Source organism: Ceratotherium simum, chromosome 7 (genome assembly GCF_057802395.1).
Source record: "Ceratotherium simum simum isolate JZ-2026a chromosome 7, ASM5780239v1, whole genome shotgun sequence".
Taxonomy (NCBI): domain Eukaryota; kingdom Metazoa; phylum Chordata; class Mammalia; order Perissodactyla; family Rhinocerotidae; genus Ceratotherium; species Ceratotherium simum.
Window position 1 is genome coordinate 15,873,639 of NC_141906.1, and position 16,566 is coordinate 15,890,204.

At 38.5% G+C, this 16,566-nt stretch overlaps 1 protein-coding gene across 3 annotated transcripts in view; it reads left to right on the plus strand.

Moving 5' to 3' along the window:
* The first annotated feature begins 511 nt into the window (after positions 1–511).
* RRAS2 (RAS related 2) overlaps positions 512–16,566 on the plus strand; it is a 66,399-nt gene continuing 50,344 nt past the window's right edge. Inside the window, exon 1 of one of the 3 annotated variants that reach the window (XM_087433177.1) lies at positions 512–857. In XM_087433177.1, the coding sequence (XP_087289303.1) occupies positions 750–857 (108 nt within the window). In that variant the 5' untranslated portion in view covers positions 512–749. Of the gene's footprint in view, positions 858–1,478; positions 1,502–16,566 lie in introns of those variants that run through there. The other 2 variants (XM_087433175.1, XM_087433176.1) reach the window with 2 other exon arrangements.

A 16,566-nucleotide genomic window follows, 5' to 3' on the forward strand; every position in this document is an offset into this window, starting at 1 on the left:
ACTTATTCCCCACACAATTACTGTGACACAGCTCTACACCTCAATCACCGTCACATACTGTTTTTCACACAATCATGGTCACCATCTGTACTCTTAAAACAGGATATTTACTGTCCTACACATTGAGTCAAGATGACAACAGCTCTATTTTTTCCACACGCCTTCACACACTGTATTTTTCATCCACAAAATCCCTGACATTCCCTGACATACACAATTATGGTCCACGCTGTCTGCTGTCTTCTTCGCACTCCCACTTGCCCACCCCCACACTCTTTCTCACACACACACACACACACATTCACAGCCGAGGGACCGGAGGGGCACGGCCGCGGGGGTCTGAGCCCTCAGTCAGCTCCGGAACCTCAGCCCGGGCCGGGCGGCCCCGCCCCGGCCCGCCCCCTCATGCATATGCAGCACCTCAGCCTAGCGGCCCGGCCCCCAGACGGCCATTTGTAGCGGCGCTGGAGGCTGCGTTCGGCAGGCGCTGCGGAGACGTGTGGCGGAGCGCGCCCCCCGGCCGCTGCCGCCCCTGGCCCCCGCGGTCACCCCGCTTCTCCGCGCCTCGGGCGGGACCCGGCCAGCCCGGGCGCCGCGCTGCCGCACGGACCGGCCCTCCCGGCAGCCCCTGGCGCCCGGGACCCCCGCCCGGCCGCTCGCCCGCAGCCCGCCGGCCGCACACGTCCCCGGAGCCGGGCCTAGGGCGGGCGGCGGCTCGGCGTGGCCGGGCTGGGCTCGGCGGCGTCCCCATGGCCGCGGCCGGCTGGCGGGACGGCTCCGGCCAGGAGAAGTACCGGCTCGTGGTGGTCGGCGGCGGCGGCGTGGGCAAGTCGGCGCTCACCATCCAGTTCATCCAGGTGCCTGGAGCGGGCCTGCCGGGGGCGCCGGGGCGGCGGCGGGCGGGGGCTCGCGCTACCTGTGGCGGGGCGGCCGCCGCGACCCCGCCCCGGAGGCGCCGCGCGGGCCGGGGGCGGGCGGGGGGCGCGGGGGCGCGGGGCCGGCTGTGCCCTCCTGCCTGCTCGGCGTCCCGGGAGTCGGGCTTCTCAGGAATGTGTCCGGGAGGGCGGAGCTGGCAGGGTGGGAAGCGCCGATCCACCTTATCGCTCCGGCCGGGCCCGAGCCCTCCGGGAGAGGCAGCGCCGCCGCGCCGGGCTTCCTGCGCCGAGGGCCCGGGCGTGGGGCTGCAGCCCCGCGCGCTGGGTTTCCAGCCGCCTCCGGCACCGTCGGTGCGATCGCGGGGGCCGCTTGGCCGCGGCTCCGCGTGGTCTCCCGGCTTCTCCGCGCACGCCGAGTCGGAGCTGCCCGCTTCAAGCAGTGTGTTTCTCTTTGTGTGTGTTTGTGCTATTCTTTTAAGTAATCTCTTAGGTAATATGCCCGGGTGAGAGTGTGTGATAATACCCCAGGGAAATGGTGGCTTCGAGGAAGTTAAGAATGCTCTCCGATAGGAGTGAGACCATTTCCTAGGAATTCCTGGTGCCTTCCTGCTTCTCGCCGTGCCAAGGTGAAGTTTGGGATGGGCCAGGCTAGGAGATGACCGACCGAGTCGTGCGTTCTCTGTCTGTTCCAGCCACCCTCTCCCCCGCTCCCAGCCCTCTCTGGTTGCTAGAGGCGCAAGTCAGGGGTTGTGGTAAAGAAAAGGGAGGTGGAATTCTTCATTTTCGGGATTTGCTCTTGGTTAAGAGGTTTTGTTGGCCTTTTTTTGGGATTTTTAGAAGGAGAAACCCAGATATTTCTCTGCTTTTGTCCACCTAAAAGGTGTGGCATATGCTGGGAGAGAACGAAGGTCCCCGGTTATAACAGGTAACAAAGATATTCTTACTATATCAAGAATAGTGTTAAGATGCTTTGGTGAAATATTTATTTCTGGTTTCTGTTTCACCCATTCGTTATCAGTTGAGATACTTGAATAGCTTATTTCATTTCACTTAATGTTTATAGAGACATTAAAATACAGAGCACTGTAACATAAATGTGATGGTTACCTTTCATATTGACTAAGTGAGCAATAATTGCTGTTATAATATTTCAAGGGATTAAAAACTGCTGCTAAAACCTTTGTATCCGGGAAGAGAAGATGTTTATGTAATGAGCTTTTACAGTCTGCTCATTAGTGGGTTAAAAAAGATCACACTAAGAGGTGAGATTGGTTTTAAGTTTAGCAGGCTGTAGAATCAGGGATGCTGTCATGTTGCTATTTCCCTAGGGCCGAGAGAGACTTGAAGTCATGGCAAAGCAAAACAATTTATGGCTAACCCTTTCTTTGGGGACTGTAGTTAGTGGGGGTGGGGGGGGTGGTGGTGGTGGTGAGGAGAGAATAATCCTGGGTTTCAGTATTAATAAAGTGTTACTTGAAAGATTTAAACCACAAATATTTCTTTATTCTTTTGAGAGGAGGGACTATCTAAATGTATTTGAATCTGTAAGTTAATTCAGTATTGGAATCTATTGTTTTTGGGAAATAGTATTAGAAACCATGAAGAAAATGGTAATTGCTGTCTTCCTAATGATGTTCTAGAATTTATTTGTTGAAGAAATACCTCCTTTTTGAATAGTGCTGTACCTAGGTGCTCTAGATGATATAAAAGAAGTAAAGGAGACATATATGTGTATGACACATTTAAGTGTGAGCTTTGAGTCACGCAGACTTAAGCGCCTGTCTTGCTCTGTGGTTTATTAGTTGTGAGAACACTGCCAAAATAATTCAGCGTCTCTGAGCCTCAGTTTTCTCATCCTTAAAATGGACCTGATCACACATTTGTTATAATCCTTTAAATTATGGGAACGTTCTTATCATTATATCTTTCATGTAATATGTGCATAGTCAATGATGGCTATTATTATGTGTGTATGTGTACAGTGTTGTAACACATTTAAATGCAGAGGGAGTTTAGAATGGGGAAAAGTCAGTTTGGGAAGGATTGATGAAAGGACTGTGTAAGGCTTGGTGGTGGAGAGAGAGGAGGGATCCTTTGTGAGTGTGGAGGAGTCATATGCTGGCTCAGAGAGAGAGGCACGGAAGGAGGGGACTGAGAGAGGCAGGTGACTTGGGGCCAGTGAAAGGGAGGAGCATAGGCTCTGACTCTGAGGACACTTTGTGGAGAGGTAGGAGCCAGACCACCTGGATGGAGTCTCAGCTTGGCCCCTTGCTGCATGTATAATCTTAGGCAAATTACTTAACTTCTCGGTACCTCAATTTTCCCCATCTGTAAGCTGGGGAAATACAAAGTTCCACATACTGTTGTGAAAATTAAGTGGGTTAACGTATGTCAAGGGCTTAGAACAATGCCCAGTGCATAGCAAGGCTACAGATGTTATTATTGTTAGTATATTAATCTTAGATTATGAAGCTAACGGGACTGTTTATCATCTACACTTAATAGAGCCTCTATTTATTGTCTGACTCCTGGGAAATTAAAATTCATTCTGTTGTGATTGTCTAGCAGTAATTGAAGGGAGAGGAGACGGCAGAACAATAATAATCTTAACAAGCGGAAGTCAGTTCTCTTTGTAGGAGGTCAGGATGGCACAAATTGGTTTTATTTATTTTTTAAGGTTCCTGAAATACGACACTGTTTTCATAGTGAACGTTCAGTATGTATTTTTCTGTTATATAATCTTGAGCAGAAAAAAAAAATAAACAAATTCGGGAGTGGAGAACTTAAAAACAACTTTGCCTTTAGCCTTGACTTTCTTTAACCTGAGATTTACTTGTTACCTTCTGTGCACATGAAGAGCTGCAAAATTAGGAAATTTTGGCATAATTTAATTTAGGAAGTTTAAGGCAGTAGTTACTTAATTGAGGTGCTTTTCCTCTTTAAAAATAAATATAGCAGATGATAAAATGTCCACAATAAAAATGTAAAGTATTATATTATTAAGAGTATATGTCTGTGCATGACCTCCTTGTGTCTGTTGTTCATAGTTTTTTGGAAAATGTATTAAGTTCTCTTGGTAAATAGAACACCTGAGTGATGAGTAAACTCTAGTTAGGAAATGATCTTAACATTGTATAAAGTGAAATGGAGAGAGCATTGGGTATCTGGGTTCTAGATGTCTACTCAGGTGATGCAGGGGAATTGCTTAATCTCCGTTAATCTCTTCAGGGCGTTAGTTTCTTTTCCATAAAATGTTGGGTTTGGGTGAACAAATCTCTGCACCTTTGAAATTCTAGGTTCTTTCTTATTCAGTTAACTAGCTGTGTGTTTTTGGTCAAGTTGCTTAGGTTCTCCAAGCCTCAGTTTCCCCATTCGAAAAGGGAGACTAGTAATAGTACTCTTAGGGCTTTTGGAGTAAATAAAATAACACATGCAAATCATTCAGCGCAGTGCCATCTACAGACAAGTAAATAATAATTGTTACCCAGTTTTATTTGCTACTATTACTTCTGTATCTTGTTCCCCCAAAACAAAATTTGTGATTTATTCACTTTTCCTTGACATGTAGTCTGGTCTATTATTTTAAGTCTTCAATACCCCTCCTTCCCAACCCAACCTCATACTCCCCTCCTCACTTCTGTGTGGTGTTTAGGTGATGAATGTTGATTCCATTTTCAGTTGGGGAAACTTCTTTTTATTAGTTGGGAGTTGATTTTAGGGAATAATGGTGTCATCATTGGGGTTTGGGGTTAGTGTTTAATCTGGCAACTCTGAGAAGAGACCATACATGTTTTACAAAATTAAAGAGAGGGATTTTTCAGCTTCTCGTCTTCTTTCAGCACCCTGACTTTTTATTCAGCAGTTTGTCGGGGTGTGAGCGTTGTAGGGGGCAGCCGATTTCTCTACGTTTTTAGTCAGTCTTGCAACCTATTCATCTGGACCTGCTGCAAACATTGCTTTTTATCTAGGTTTGTCTCTTGCCAAGTGCTTTTTTATTGGCTTTTCCTGGGGCAGAGATCCTAGAAGAGATTTCAAGACTCATGTATTTGTGTTAATAGTTAATTGATCGGTGGGTGAAGGTTGTGTTTAGATTCCTGAATTGCTGTTCTGTTGCCACATCTTGAAGACTCCTCCTGCAATTAGAAATCACTAAAAATAACTTTGATCTGTGAATTTGAAACTATACTGTAGACTTATTTTTAGTGTGCAAATTATTGTTTTACATTTTCAGAGTAATTTACAAATAAAATCTTAGCATTGAAAAATGAGGCCTCTCCCAGTGGTGGTGCCTACTAGAGATTGCCTCATTTTGGTAGCAGTTGAAATGGTTCCGCTGGCAATTCCTAGATACAAATGCTAGGCACTCAAGGAAGCACACTTCCTTATGGAGGGTGACTGGTTTTGTCAGAGGAGAAGCAGAAGGAAATTCTAACGTAGGGTTTCTTAAAACTCATGTGTTCTAACCTGTGTGTGCGCGCGTGCACATACGTGTCTGCGTCTGTCAGTCTGTCTTGGGATGGGGAGGTTGCAGGAGTGTAGTGGGGACCCTTCTGTTGAGTAGGTCTAGAATCCTGCTTTCCCTGGGTATAATACCATTAGAAGGCAAAGTGATGACAGGCTGCTACCTACTGAGATGGCATTCAATTCATCTGTATTGCAGAAATGTCATGGGTCTGTTCTAAGCTTTGAAATGAAAGTAGTCTGTTTAATTCAGTTAGGAAAATAAATTGGCGGCTCTGAAAGTGGGGGAGGGGTAGGGAAAAAGACTATTAAAGCAGTATTTTTTAATTTTTTAAAGGTTTGTTTTTCAAATTAAAATTGATCTCATAAAATTGAAACAGATTTTGTGATACCACGTGAACCTTGATTCCCTTTTTTTGGGTGAGAAAAAATAGAAGTATCTTTAGGGTATTAGTTCCACCGTGCCCTCCTTACTGAAAACTGATAGCGAGTGGACTTTCTCTGCCTGTCCACCGTGTGCAGTAAGTAGTCATTGAATCCTCCTGAAAGGCCTTGATCTTGAATTGCTTTGGGTAGAGCCGCCAGGTCTGCGTTTGGGATTGAAACAGTTTAAAGTAATGTCCTTGGTAAGCCTTTGATTTATTTCTCTTTCGCAAAGAAAAATGTGTCAGCTTTTTTGAAAAAGATAGAGATTTATATATTTATTCACGTTTTCTGTGTGGTTCTGAAAGAAGCAAAGAAACATAAGTTGTTTAAAATTGTGCTACTGGAGACATAATTAGACTGAATTCCTTGTCGTCTCGTAAATTAAGTTTGATTTTTAGTTTTGTAAAAGCCATGTGATTGTTTATTGGTTACATAGCACTAAATAGCATTAAATCATAGTTTAATTAAAAGTATTATAGTCACAGAATTTATTTGTATATTATTAGTAGTTTAATATTGCCAATCAACTTATCTGGTTGCCTCATGTGGTGGTGTTTTTTCCTAGGAGAAGGACCTTTTATACAAGTAATTGTTCAGTGCTAGACGTATGGATATAAACGTCAAAATGACATCCAGTGTTGCTTTTTTTTAAAACTTTACCCAGATTTTCCAAATGCTAACATTTTATCATATTTGCTTTATCCCTCCTTTCTCCCATATATTCACACATTTTTTTTTCTGAATCATCTGAGTGTAAGTTAAAGACAATGCCCCCTTATTTTTAAAACCTCTGTGTATATTTCCTAAGAACAAGGGTATTTGCTTACATCCACATAGTATACAACCAAAATAAAAAATTAACATTGATATATTACTAATCTAATATGCAGAACTTTTTCAGATTTTGCCATTTGTTCCAATAATGCCCTTTATAACAAAAGGAAATCTCAGGTTATGCAATGCATTGTTTCCATATCTTCTTAAATTTGGAATAGTTTTTTAGTCTTTGTGTTTTATGACTGACATTTTTGAAGAGTACAGGTTAGTTATTTGTAGAGTTCCTTCAATTTGAGTTTGTCTGTTTCTTCGTGGTTGGATTCCGGTTATGCATTTTTGGGACAGGAGTAACACAGAGATGATGTGTTCTCAGTGCGTCATATCCAGAGACATAAGATGCATGTTGATTTGACTACATATGTGCTTACCTTTTGACTCAGTAGTCCCAAATCTAGGAATTTACCCTGAAGATAAATTTCCAGCAGTACAAAAATTCACGTGCATGAGGTCACAGCATTGTTTGTGATTAAAAAAATTTCCAATAACCTACAGGATAGAAGAAGGTTAAATAAAATATGGTACATTCACCCAATGGAGCATTATGCAGCTATAGAGAGAAAAAGAAAGGTCTCTATGAACTGATGTGGAGTGCTTTCCTGATACATCCTGATATATTGTTCAGTGAAAAAAGCAAAGTGCCAAAGTATCTACTGTATGTATAATATACTACTTTTTGTGTAAGAAAGAAGGGGAAATAAGGAAATACATATGTATTTGCTTATTGGGACAAAAATAGCAGAGGAAGGATAAATCAGAGATTAATGAGATTATTGGTTACCCATAGGGAGTGGGTAGGAATGAGATGGAAGGGAATGGGAGTGGTAACCCTTCTGAGGATACCTTTCTGACTTTTGGAATCGTGTTAATGTTTTACATCCTCAAGTATATAAATAGCAAACGCCAATAAAATCACATGATGAAGAACAAAACCACCATAAGGTGGAATACAAATGGAAACAAATAAACCGAACCTTATTTCAAATGAAGAACATAACCACACTGAAGGAGGAAAGAAAAAAACAAATTTAAGTAACTTTTGGACCTTGCATTTGGACTATGTCCTCAGAATAAAGACAAAAAGAACTCGAAACAAACATTGAACTCTAGTTGATAGGCTTTTTTTTTGTCACAGAGGCATGGGTTTGCAATTTTGAAATAATTTTTTATACTAGGATTAAGCAAATAAGTAAATACATGGTGGAAAATGGCAGCCAAGGTTCTCACTGTGGGAGAAGGGAGTTATAAATGTGGAAAGGGGGGAGGCTAGAATGAACTCGGCCATGACTGGTTGGGATTGAAGATACTGGCATGAGCTCATGGTTTAAAAAGTATATAGATATAGAAATTGATGTGTGTGAATATACATACACACATCTATACATCTTTTTTTGCAGTTCTGTTTGCTGAGAGAGCATAGAAACAGTGACACTCCATTAGCAATGAGAATACCTAGTGGCAGATCTTGGTTTCTAAAGACCATTTTTTACTAAAAGGAACCTTGGGGAAATGGCTGATCCTGCGGCTGGGGCAGGGAAAAATAGATGAGCTTGGAAGAAGTGCTAAAAAACCAAATGGTAGTGGCATGTCAGAGAGACACAGCCAACCTGGAGGAACTCCCACTGGCTAACCCTGCGACCTTATTGTGATCATTAAAATAAATAATGATAGTAGTTGATTATTTCCCATAAATAAAGTAAGAATCTATGAATCCATAGTGATAAATAAATAAATGAAGGCAAAAGGGAAGTCTTTCCTTAAGGTAGAATTCCAACTAGTGAATGTAGAGGAAATGGTGGAATTAGAAAATCACCATTTGGCAGTCACAACAACTGATTCAAGTAATCATAAATGGATGTTAAAACTAGTGGGTGCAAGTTTGAGAGTAGCTGGATGTTAACATAGTCTCAAAGTATCTGCCTATAAGATATTATTAATTATCAAGGGGAAAATGAAACTACAGGGTTATTAACCTGACTGACATCACCTTGACCAAGTGATCAAAGTTAACATCTCTGATGTTGCTTTAGGTAATTATAATAAGCAAGAGTTTGTTTTACTCAGGTATGCTAACAACAGCTGGTCTTCATAAATCACCCTAGCTAGGCACTGAATGAAATTCAGCCTAAAGGAACCAAGTTGAGGCAAAAAGGGGACCAACTTTGTCTCTGTTTAAGGAGAAAATTTCTGCTTAATTTTGTAGGCATATATCTTTCAAGGGAAGGGTTAATAAATGTAGGTTAGGCCAGTACAGATTTTGGCCATGATCTTTAGCATAATGACCTCCCTTTGCACTAATGGTGTCTTTTGCTATATAGATGTATTTTTTTTTTCTTTTATGTTCTGTGGGGATTTCAAAGGTAGATTCTCTCTCTTTTTTTTTTTACTACTCAGATTCACCTAAAAATTAGTCATATTGTTAAACATATTCTATTAGAAAATCAGAATAGGGGCCGGCCCCGTGGCTTAGCAGTTAAGTGCGCGCGCTCCGCTGCTGGCGGCCCGGGTTTGGATCCCAGGCGCGCACCGACGCACTGCTTATCCGGCCATGCTGAGGCCACGTCCCACATACAGCAACTAGAAGGATGTGCAGCTATGACATACAACTATCTACCGGGGCTTTGGGGGGGAAAAAAATAAATAAAACCAAAAAAGAAGAAAAAAAAAGAAAATCAGAATAATAGTGTTTCAGTCCTGGTTATGGAAAATGAGGAATTTAGTAGTTTTGTTTGCTCTGTTTCCATCTGTATGCCTTTCATAAATTTAACATCCTTTTTTGAAACATCTGAAAGTGTGTGTGACTGCAGTGTTTTTAAAAGATTGTTGTCTTTTGCATTCTATTTTGTTGTTATAATTATGATAGTAAATAATACTCAGTGGTATTAATCCCTTTCTCATTAAGGGTTATTACTTTTATTTGCCAGTTCTATCGTTCTGATAGAATGAATCCATTCTGGTTTCAGTGCTTACAGGCAGTCCTCGTCTACAGCTAGTTTTTATTTTGAATTGTGATTTAGAGAACACTTTCAAATACTTTTTACTGAAAAGATATCTAAGATTATATTTACTTTTGCATGATGTGATGATTTGGCTGGGTATAAAATTATTGGGTCTCCACATTTTTATATTATAACAGTGGAGGTACTGCTTTATCTTCTGTGTCTTTACCTTTATCTGGCTGCCCTCAAGTTTCTCTTCTGCAGGAATAACTTGTTTTCTACTTCTGTGCTTGTAGCCTTCTCTTATCATTGGAAGTAGAAACATTTATCAGGACATGACTAGAAGTTTTCCCTGGGAAGTGATGAAACACTCTCAGGTCTGGGAAGATTTTCTTCTCCATTTTTGTATATATTTTCTTAGTTATTTTCTGAAATACCTGTTATTTGTGCATTGATTCTCTGAAATCTTTATACCGTATAAAGTTAATCAATGAAAAGCATAAGATGGTCTCCATTCTAGGAAGAATTTGCCCAATTTGCCTTCTGTATCACTGATGAAATTTTCTGTATATCAGATCTAATTATTGTCTCAAATAGATTTAATGCCTTGATATCTCAGTCTGATATTAATCAGTGGTAGTCTTCTCTTGTCTTTTTTTAAGGCCACAAAACTTATTTTCTATTAACAAAATAACGTAATGACATAAATAACATAACATAAATAATTTGGTACTGTTTAAGGAAACAATTCCTTCCAGAGGAGGGGTTTTTCCTTGTGTGGCAGAAGGTGTTTTTTTAATTTATCCTCCCATGAAGGGTTGATCTTAGCTGTTCTTGGTGTTGGAAGTAAAGAACTGGCCATCCCTCAGAATTACCTTGGGACACTGAGATTCCTACTTTTTTTTTTTTGATGCTGAAGGGCAAGGTGATGCCAGGGAGCTTCAGTTTTTGGAGTATCAGTAGCAGGATTTTAACAACGTGAAAGTCTATTAAACCCGCTAAGAAATTCAACCCAATTTGGGTTTTTGGCTGAGAGGTATAATTTTGGAGAATTAGAGATGGTTGAAAGGGATAGTTTTCAAGTTTATTAATCCTTCAAGTGTAAGCTTTCTGCACTGAGGCAAGTGGAAGAGGCTGGGGAGACAGTGAGTGTATGTGTGCCTGTGAGTCTGTGTGTGTGTGAAGCTGTAAAATGCAGATCAAGGTAAAGGTATTTCTTGCTGTTGGTATGGAAATTGGAATGGCCTAGAAGCAAAAGGAGTCCTTTCTTCAGCGTGTGTGTGTGTGTGTGTGTGTGTGTGTGTGTGTGTAATCTGAAGTATGCTTATTTCGTATTGCATTGTGTATAGATGTCTTTTTCATATATAGACTTTTGTTGTTGTGCTTTCTCCTTTTTTTTTTTTTTAAATGAGATTGCCATCTTTCTCACAGTAGTACTTTATGTGCTGTAATTTATATTTTTGAAAGAATTCTAGTGAGAGGTTTTCCAGAATGTTTTCTTACGTTACTGTCATCACAAATCTGTGGTATCCTTGATGCCTTTTGGTAAGGTGTTGTTGAGACTGATTTTGCCTTTTTTCCTTTGATATAAAATCTTGTACTTTTTATTAATTCTTAGATAATTTTAATTTGTTTGGCTATCCCCTTAAGACTTTTTATGGCCAGACATACCATTGGTTTTTGTAAATATTCCAAGAACATTAGAGAAGAATATTTATTTGTAGCTTTTAAGGTGCAAAGTTTTACACAAATCTATTAAAGTGAAACTTGTTGATTGTATTATTCAAATCTTTATATCCTTTCTTTTTTTTCTTGCCAATTTAATCTGTGAAACTCTGAAATACATTTATAATCTCCCATAAAGACTGTGTTTTAATTTTTTCCTTGCATTTCTAATTTTGCTGCTATACTATTTGGTATATAAAAATGTTATGATGATTAAATCTTTGTATCTCTTATAATTAAATACTATCAGTATTCTGTGGAGTTTTATCTTGAATTTCATCTTGTGTTATTACTGTTGCCATTCTGGCTTTTTGTTTGTATGCATTTACTTCCTTTGTATTTCTTTCTTTTTTTGGTGGTTATTTGGTAGTAAGCTTTTGTAAATAGTATGTAATGTGATCTTTAAAGATCAAATCTGAAAGTCTCTGTCTTTTAGTAAGGGGATATAGCCCATTCACATTCATTGTATAATTTGATTATGTATTTCTGAAATAGTCTAGATAAATTTGTTTTTATCCTTTTTATGTTTTATGTTCTTTGTTTTTAACTTTTATTTATGCAGGCTTAGTTAAGTTTGCTTTTATCGCTTTATTTCCTCTGTGTTGAGGGTGTAAAAGTAGAGATGATTGTAGAAATAGTTGTTGTTTCTGAGAAAGTTATTCTTTGTGGTTGTGTTTGTCATAGTCATAAGTAGTCTATGAAATTAAACATCACAGCTGCTTTGTTTTTTAAAAAGATGTCCTAGACATGGAAAAATTCATACTGCTCATCTCAAAAAGGCAGCTTGAAGTAGTATAAAGAATCCTTGTGAGTCAAGACATTTATTTAGATCTGGGTTCAGCTACTATATATCTGTGGCTTTGGACAAGATAACCCTTCTGTGTCTGATTAACTTTGGCATTATTATTTAAACCCTATAAACTCTAGAATGTTTACAAGTAAAACAAGTAGTATTTTAGTAGAGGATTTTATAGATTTGGAATATTTTGCCTGAATGTCTGTTCCTTAGTTGTATTTGTACATTTTATTCTTCATATTTACATTTTGAGAGTCATAGACCAGGAATACTTACATTACATAGAAGTAAGCATATAGCAAAATATTTTTTAATATTTATTATTTGCTAGTATTAGGTCTTGAACAGGGCATAGTAAATAGTTGAAAAAAAAGAGGTCTTAAGAAAGATGAGTTGTCTCTATTATGGTTCCATAGGAGCTAATTACTGAAGAGGACAGTGAACTGAACTGTTCTTCATTTTGGATTTCCGAGTTTCTCTGTAATTAAAAGATTATCTATATGTGGCATGTGCACACTTGAATCTTTAGTTTTAGAAGTTTTATCAGTTGATCCATAGCATTCAGTTTTATTCAAAATAGTCTTTAGAGAAGATAGTCCTATTTTAATTTCTCTCTGGAAGTTCTGACTCAGGAAATGTAAAACAGCCTTCAGAGTAAGGTTTTAGAGATTTATTACTTTCGTCTTATTTCCTGGTGGGTTTTCTCTTAATGCCTTGTTTTTGGTTAAATGATGACATGTTGAGATTACAACAGTCAGCAATTTGTTAGCTGAAAGGAAAAGAATAGTAAGCAAGTAGTCGAGTCAAACTGTGAAGCAAGATTTGTGAAAGTACGACATTTAAGTTTCAGAAATCTTGTGGAAAAGATAGATGACTATTAAATTTGTAATTTTGCCTCTGAAATTAAGATGTGTCAATTAAATAAGGTAGGGAAATTTGCCTTATGTGTGTATATACATATGCGCAAGCACGCAGATGTATATCTTACTTAAACTGAGAAAGGAGTGGTTTTAAGGTTAGGGAAAGGTTCGTGGGTTTTTGGAATGAAAAAATGGAGATAAAATATAAAACAAAGTTGTAGGTCTGTGATAATTTAATGACTTGCAGACATTTAAATGAATGGTTACAGCAGCTTGAGTACTACGTGAATTTATTATTTTCACATATTTGCATGAAAATTCAAACAGCTTGATTTGAATTAGCTACTTTTTAATTATCAAGTTACTTAATGTTAAAAGTTTCTTTTAACCACTGCAGTGTTTTATGGTAAAGCACTTTTCATTCAGTTGAAAATTAAGAATGGAGTAGGAGTTGGTGAAGTTGCGTATTAGCAATTCAAACTTCATAAATGTTGGGTCTTGGGATTATTTTCTTTACCATTATGAAGTCTGATAGATTTTGTGATCGTAATTTTAGCAGGTGTTAAAATGGTATGGAAAACTTTGGTTTCTGTTATGTTAGATTGTGATTCTCAGTTTTTAATTTTACATTTAAAGACACAGGCTGATGTTTTGTTTATTTTTTTTTTCTCCTTCCTCAAATTGCAGATTATGTGTTTAGTTAGATTTGTTTGTAGCAGACAGTTTCAGGAAGGAGCCATTGCCTGCGCTGAGTTGTCGAATGAAGTTGTCTGACATGGGTTACTTTAGTTTGTGGTTTTACATGAACGGTACATGGGGCACAGCTGTTGCTCCAACAGCTTTGTTCCAGCTGTCTTACTGGCCTGTCACAAAATACCCCACATTCCTTTTTTTTTTTATGGAACCTCTTGTAATATTCTATATTTTATTACCTAAAATGGATCCTACTAATTACTTCAATGACTTTTCTTCACTTTTATGACTATCAGTAGCTATTTTAGAATGATGCTAAAACGGATTATGAATATTAGATTTTAGCCTTGTCATATTTATAATTTTTTGTTGTGAGTTAAAGTTGCAGTTTTGAAATATTATACAACTTAAGTGGTTAACTTTGAAAAAGGCACCAAAGTTAAATAATGTCCCCAAATAAGTAGTTTTTTGTATCTGGATAATGAAACTGTCGTCTTCTAATTTCTTATTTTAACCTTGAGTTTGTATTAATAATTTCAGTAGAATTGTAAGATGAAAAGTCATAGTATTGTGTTTGTAAAGCTTGTATAGAACCTCTATAGGTAGACTTTAGTTTGGGTTTTTGATAAGGTGGTTGGACTTCAATTCATTTTTCTATCCTATACAGTAACTGAATTATAATACTAAGGGTTTCAAGTTTTGTTTTGTTTTGTTTTTTAAATAAGGAACAGGGACCTATAAAGAATATTTTGAATCACAAATGACTTATTTATATTGAGCATTTTCTGTGTGTTAGGCATCATGCTAAAAATTTTACAAACATTGCTTTACTTAATCTTTACAATTTACTATTTCTTTTTTACAGATATGGAAACTACGGCTCAGAGGTTAAATAGGTTGCTCAAGATCTCACAATAATAGCTAAGACGGGACTTGAATCCATATTTTCTGATTACAAGGCAGCTAAGGACTACACTATACTACCTTACCCAAATAAGATACTTTATTTAATGAGCTACCTTAATAATGAAGTCTTTAAGTTTTTCTTTCTTTTTAAAAAATGGTTAGGTTTATGAAGCACTTTCCATTCACTTGAAATTAGGAGAGCTGAGATTGAATAGGCAGTGAAATTTGTTTCAGGCATCCCTTTGCCTCCCTGTCTGCTCCCTCCTGCCTGCCTGTGATCCATTTCCCATTATTCCTAAACATGCTGCTCTGGCTACTGCTCTGCCTAGCCTGGCAAGCCCCAGACACCTGCCCCACACCTATTTGAAATTCCTGCCCTCACAGAGTGTATAATGTCTGGAGAAACACAGTCTGATCGCACTTAGTCACAATCTGTGAAATCTACCTCCATGACTCTTAAGAAGCCGTATCCTTTACTAAGTATGTCTTTTTATCTGACTAATCCTTAGTCATCTTTCTAGTTGTGACTCAAGGTTCGTCTCCAGCAAGCCCTTCCTCAGGGAATATCCAGATTGGGCTAGGTGCCACTCCCATGTGCTTCCGTAGTATCCTGTGCATTTTTTTTTTCTGAAACTTTTGAGAGTGAGTTGTGGAAGTGATGCCCTTTTAGTGTTTATTTCCTGAAGAATAAAAAAGAATATTTTATATAACCTTAGTACAAGTATCAAAATCAGGAAATTATAATACCGTTATCTAACTTACATTAGGTTCACCAGTTGTTCCAATGACGTGCTTTATAACAAAAGAAAAAAAGGTTTTTTGGTCCACAATCCAATCCAGGATTGTACGTTGCACTTATTCTTCATGCCTTTTTAATATTAAAATTATTTGTAAAATATCCCATACTTTGGGTTGTCTGATGTTTTCTTATCATTAGAATCAAATTGTGTAGTTTTGGCAGAAATAGCACAAAAGAAAAGTCTTTCTCCAGTACATCATGTTAAGGAGGCACATGTTGTCTATTTTTCCCATTACTGATGATGTGAAATCTGATCACTTAGTTAACCACTGAACAATTACTGCTGTTCCCTTTGTAATTAATAAATATCTTGTGGGTAGAGATACTGAGGCCAGTTAATAACTAGTTATTTTTGAGCCTTTGGTGTTGTGTCTCTTTCTCTTTCTTCAGCTTTTCTCCTTTCTCCCTTCCTTGTTTCCTGGTTTCCTTCTTTCTTTCTTATCGCACACTTGCTTTTTTAATGCCCTCAAGGAATGCTTGCATCGAACTCGTATGTTCTTTAGGGGCAAAAGCCCCCAGTTGCGACATTTTCTTTATTCAGTAAGAGCATCTACACTTTCTTGGCCTTGGTTTCTTCATCTATAAAATGAAGGGGCCAAAACAGATTATATCTAAGGTCCTTTCAGATTCTAAAGTCCTATGGCGCATGAGTTTGTGAGTTTTTAAAATTCATTAGATTGTTATGTCTGGTTTGCCCTTTTTTCCCCTAAGGTTTTCAAAAAGTTGTCTTCGTACTTTTCTCTCTGTACAATATATAAATGGCTCATTGCTTTGGCTTATAGTAGAACTGTCCTTGCTTTGACTGGGGCCATGATCTTCTTCACACCTAGGTAATGCCTCTTCCCAAGCTGGAAGACAAAGTGGGGTTCTCTTTTGGTGGGCTGAGGGTGAGAGTGGGGGACTCATTCCCACAACAGTCAATCAATAAATCCTGTCATTCCTAGGAGTTTTCTGAATTGCTTAAAACAAAAAAGAAGAAAAGAAAAAAACAGTTAAGTCCAGTAGTGTTTATTACCTTTAAAAACATGATTTATGTGTAATTTCCTTTGGAGGGTTTTACAGAGTTTCTAATCATTACGTCATAATTTCTAAGAAAGTGAGAATCTTGATTATTATGGAATTTAGAACAGATTATTTAGTTGTAGAAGTTATTTCATTATAAACAGACTGAAAGTCAAGTGTTATTTCAACATTGTTAATACTTTCAAGTTCTGAAGTAGAAGCATTAGGTTATTTAATGAGTTATAAAAAA